Here is a 4,923-nt window from a genome sequence, read left to right as displayed (position 1 = left end):
TAAGACACATCCCGATTATCGTCGATGCAAATTACGATAAAATGTTATATTTTGTACGAACGTAGTAGACACGGATTAATCGAGATCCACGTCCATTCAAAGAACAATAAAAGGTAATTGAGAGAAGCGAGTATCCTAGTTTTCCTCTATCCGCCCTTCTTCCGCCGACTGTTACCGTTTGCGTAAGCTCCTTCGGCCGCCTAAGGTAAGTCGACTGGGCAGGAACGGGCAAGAACGGTCAAGAACGGGCAGCAGGTAGCGCGGCAGTAGGAACACGTAGTGGACGGAGAGGTGGAATCAAGGTGGCAGCCAGCCCGATCGGATCCGCGATCCTCTCAGTTCGCCGCGAACGCTCCAGCCGACCAGCCGACCAACTCTCTTCTTCGATCCACCTCCAATCTCGCAGCGCCCATTCGCCGCCGACCATCGGCGAGATGCGAGGCGATCGATTTCGACCCGGAGGAGCACCAGCATATCCGCCAGCCTTGGACCGAACGATTCGTCCTCAGCCGATTCGCCGGAGGTAAGCGTTTACGCCGGAGATCCGACCGAGCAACTGTTCGCGCGTTACCCTTTAGCGAACGTTCGGATGACGCCATCGCGTTCCAAACCGGTTCGGTGACATTCCTGTCGATCGCTCTTTCCTCCAAGCTGCGCTCTCCCAGGAGAATCCTACGACTACGACCACCTAGCCGTCGCTTCGCGGTACCAGGTACGACGGTACCGACCTTTTCTTCCTGCCCCCCGCCCCCTCCCTCCCTCGCCGCTCTACGCCCCTCTGATAACTCCGGTGCAGCGGAGTAGCGCGAAGCGGAACGACGTGACGCGCGGGTATTTCCGCGGCTATCCAAGATTTCGCTTCGAGCACACTCCGACGACGATCGATCCTTCGAAACTGCTTGTTATTCGCGCGAGCGATATTGCCGATGAGTCAGTTTCGACCGAAGGTGCGCGGCTTTTCCACAGGTGGAACATGCCTCTGATCCGGCAGGTTCCGTTCGAACGTCGCTGAGCGCAACAGAGTTTCCACCGCGCAACATGAACGCATCCATGGGATTATTGCTCGCGGTCGGATCGCTGCTGATCGTACGCACCACCGCCACCGCCGAACTCCAAGGAGTCAAGTGCGGGGATTATCTGTGCGATACCTCCCAATACTGCAGCTCCCACAGCAAAGATTGCCAACCGTGCAGCTCCGTGTGCAACATTTCCAGCGGCAAATACGACGAGGAAGAATGCATGACCGACTGTCGAGGTGAGCAATTCTCCAAACACTTGCGACGTTTCGTTGTTGGTCCGCCTTTGGACGGTATCGTCGATGTTACGGGATCGATCGATGAGAAAAGGGGCAGGTAGTAGTAGTATTATAGTAGGCCAAGCGTTTCCCCTGTCCCGTACACCTGAATACGAAGCGGTTCGTTGACTTTGCACCTGACCACCGTTCCTCCGTCCCTCGGCACACGCGACCGCGCGCACCATGACTCATCCGACCGACCGCCTGCCTTCTTTTCTCTCCTTTCCTTTCCCTTACCTTACCTTACCTTACCTTACCTTACCTGCTATCCCCCCCAAAGCTCCGATCAACAATACACGCCAGTCCCTTTCGTACGCAGGCAGGTCGTCACGAGGGAAAAGCCTAATGCGTGCATACTATTTTTATACTTCAGATTACCTGCGCGACAAGCGATACGTTCTCCTCAAGCAATACGAAAAGTTGCGAGGTAAGTAAACCACCGATCGTTCTACCGAATCACGGAGCAAGCCGAATCACGGAGAAATGTTCGCAGGAGAGGTCGGAAAATTGTGGATTCTAGCCGGGATATCGACCGCGATCGCCTTGCTGTCGCTGCTATCGACCCTCTACCTGTTCGCGAGCAAGTTCACACGATGGCAAAAGATGCGGGACGCGACAGCACGGTCTTTCGCTGGCAAGTGGGTAAAGGTAAGTCGACTGCGTCCTCATAAGCGATTCTTAACGTATCTCTTCCAACGGTTTCCTTTGACTTTTCAGAGAACGGCCGACGGTGGCAGCACCGGCGGCAGCGGCAACGGCAACAGCAGCAGCAACAACAACAACAACAACAACAACACCAACACCAAGAATAATCAAGAAAAACAACGGAGGGCGCAAAACGACGTAGAATCGGGCACGTCGAAACACAACGGGCTAAAGTTGACGATGCCGACGATCAGCGCGAGCGTCGCTCCGTCCCGACACGTGGAGAACGGAAGCGCGACCAGCAGCGGCAGTCGGAGCGGAATCGAAAACGCGACGCCAAACACCAGCAGCACCACTCTCTCTCGAAGGCATCCCAGCGAGGACACCACCCTCGACTATGCGTACGACAATCCGGCGATGACACCGAGCCCGGAATCCGTTCAACTCCGTACCAAACGCGAGAGTTCCTTCTGAGAGATCCAGACTGTACATAGTATATAAAGAGAGAGAGAGACTAATCTTAAGTACACTTAACCGCGCGTGCGAAAAATCACGCGACACTCTACAGACCACCCTTATCAGCCATTCCGTCCATGAAAGGCCTTAGCTAGCGAACGCCCGCTCGCAACGAGGTCGGGCTTCGCATAGGTCAGCGACGGCACGCGCGACCGATAATTCGGAGGTCGGAGAAGCTCAATTCTCTAATGCTCAATCCGCTCGCTGTCCTTAGAATAAGTCGCGTTAGTTAGCGTAGTAAGTAGATAGATAGGTAGGTAGGTAGGTAGGTAGGTAGGTAGGTAGGTAGGTAGGTAAGTACTTAGGTGTATGTACGTTGTCGCACATCTTATCGTATCAAGTATTCTCGACAAGACGAGATCCACGTCTTCCATGTCTTCCACGAGATAGAATAGAACCGTTCCGAACGTACACTTTTATTCGCAAATATTTTAAGTTTTAAGTAATTTTTAAGACGTTTGTCCGTTATCGCTCTGCCTAGTAATATTTCTATCGAATTTCGAATAAAGACACGAATGCACAAAGCCTACTCTGCTTTCGATTCTTCACCTCAGAGTTTCCCGATCGAGGAGGGCGAGGCGGAAGTGGGTTCCGGCGCGGTCGGGGCCGGCGCGGCGGGGTGAGAGCAGTGCCTGGCCATCACCAGCTCCCTCGTGTTCTTCTCCGGCTTGACCAACACCACGTACACCTTAGGGAGGAAGAGGCAGAGCAGCTGCACCAGCCCGTTCAACGACAGCGACAGCGCCAGCGTGATTACCCTGACGACGTTGTTGGTGGAGGCCAGATAGAGCGGGACGAACGCCAGCCAGAGCACTATCGTAGCGTAATTGGCGAACGCGATGCGTCGGGTCTCGTTGAACCCTTCCGGGCATTTTCTCGTCTTGATCGCGTAGAACGTGGAGGCGGCTGAAACCGTGGCCAGGTTGGCGGTAGAGTTTCGACTCTATGTACTCACGAAAGGTCGAAAGGAACTAACTCACCGGTCAAAAGGAACGGATACACCAAGCCGATCAGGTACGAGCCGTCCTCGGAGCCCCGGCAAACTCGAACGTTCGCGTCTCTGGTGGGGTACCAGTGCTCGACCGCTGCCGGCTCCTTGGTCAACCAGCTCGCGTCGAACGCGATCTCCACCAGAGCGAGGATCGACGCGATAGTCAGCTGAGACCTCGGGCTGGTGTACCTAAACGATAACGCAACAACCTTGTACCCCCGTACAAATTGTAGAAAGTATGTTACCGACTCCGTACCGACTCCGACCGCCGGGATCGTTGAATATCCTGTGGATCCGGTTGATCTTGGTAGCGAGCGCGGCGTAACAGATCGTGTAGCAGAATCCGATTCCGAACCGTACCACGGCGCAGCTCTGGACGCTCGGTCTGGCGACCACCGCGAACGTCATCGAGAAGCAACCGAACGCGCCCAACAGCAGGAGAAAGGAGAGCTCTCGGCCGCACGCCTTGATCATCGGAGTCTCCCGGTACCTCCAGAACACCGAGCAGACGAACAACGTGAACGCCATGCCGAGAACAGCTACCGCGATGGCAAGCAGGGCCCACGGATCCGAGTAGTCGACGAACTGCTCGGGGATTGGCTCGCAGCTGCTCCCGTTCTCGATCGGCCTGCTGCCCCAGTCGCACTCCTCGCACCGCTCCTCGTTCACCTTGTACCGGTAGAGACCGCAACTCTGGCACCTCCAGCAGCACGGATCCTCCTTGCTGCGAACGATGATCCGATTCGAGCCGCAAGGACGCGAGCACGAGGAGCTCGGGAACTCGCTGACCAGTGAGCCGCGGAACCAAAAGTTCTCGCGTGTCAACCGCAGCACCGGTTCCCCGTCCTCGTTCTCTGTTCCGTACAATCGTCGGACGTGTAACCTAACCTAACCTTACGATATATGCGATAGATAAGAATCTTACGCGTGTAACTCCCAACCACCACCCAATGGTACGAGCCGTTAGCCGTTCGTTGATAGTTGAGGATCGAGTACCGCGGCGGCCCGTCCACGCCGTTCACAAACCTGAATCCGTTCCCAGCTTCGTCTGGAAGGAACTCGTTTGAAAAGCAACCCTCCGCAACCGGCCGCTTCTTACCTTTGAAGGACACCTCTGCCAAATACCGGGAGAACGCCTCCTCCTCGTTCAAAAGACGGAGCATCGCCTCGCAAACGCCCACCTCTCCTTTCCCGCAGAGATCCGTTTGCAGGTTGTGAAGGGCGTGCGCCACCGCGTACACCGCGTCCCGAACAAAGTGCAGGAACCTTCGCTGCTTGTACCCGTTCTTCTTCTCCACTCTCAACCTCGGATCCTCGCAACTGATTCGCCGCGGTTCGACCTTGCCCCTATCTTCACCCTCCTGACAGCCGTGATAGGCACGCCAAAACTCTCGGAACCAAGGGTTGACTCGCTGGTGTTGGAGCGTCAACCCGGTGATGTACTCGTCGAAGCCGTTCAGAGGAGCGTACAACGGCT

General features: G+C 55.6%; 2 protein-coding genes across 2 annotated transcripts in view; one reads left to right on the top strand and one right to left on the bottom strand.

Moving 5' to 3' along the window:
- The first annotated feature begins 387 nt into the window (after positions 1-387).
- On the top strand, positions 388-2,649 carry LOC108579373 (protein grindelwald). The gene is made up of 5 exons (XM_017942898.1): positions 388-523; positions 967-1,255; positions 1,668-1,721; positions 1,788-1,942; positions 2,012-2,649. Exons 2-5 carry the CDS (start codon positions 1,039-1,041, stop codon positions 2,411-2,413), a joined length of 828 nt encoding a protein of 275 aa, XP_017798387.1. The 5' UTR covers positions 388-523; positions 967-1,038; the 3' UTR covers positions 2,414-2,649.
- Positions 2,650-3,004: 355 nt separating this feature from the next.
- Positions 3,005-4,923, bottom strand: part of LOC108579299 (metabotropic glutamate receptor 4-like) — a 3,397-nt gene continuing 1,478 nt past the window's right edge. Inside the window, exons 6-10 of the mRNA XM_017942806.1 lie at positions 4,546-4,921; positions 4,372-4,494; positions 3,703-4,300; positions 3,436-3,635; positions 3,005-3,361 (exon numbers count right to left, since the gene is read on the bottom strand). Of these exons, the coding sequence (XP_017798295.1) occupies positions 3,006-3,361; positions 3,436-3,635; positions 3,703-4,300; positions 4,372-4,494; positions 4,546-4,921 (1,653 nt within the window). The 3' untranslated portion in view covers position 3,005. The remainder of the gene's footprint in view (positions 3,362-3,435; positions 3,636-3,702; positions 4,301-4,371; positions 4,495-4,545; positions 4,922-4,923) is intronic.

Source organism: Habropoda laboriosa, unplaced genomic scaffold (genome assembly GCF_001263275.1).
Source record: "Habropoda laboriosa isolate 0110345459 unplaced genomic scaffold, ASM126327v1 scaffold76, whole genome shotgun sequence".
Lineage (NCBI taxonomy): Eukaryota > Metazoa > Arthropoda > Insecta > Hymenoptera > Apidae > Habropoda > Habropoda laboriosa.
This window is presented reverse-complemented; position numbering and strand designations above follow the sequence as displayed.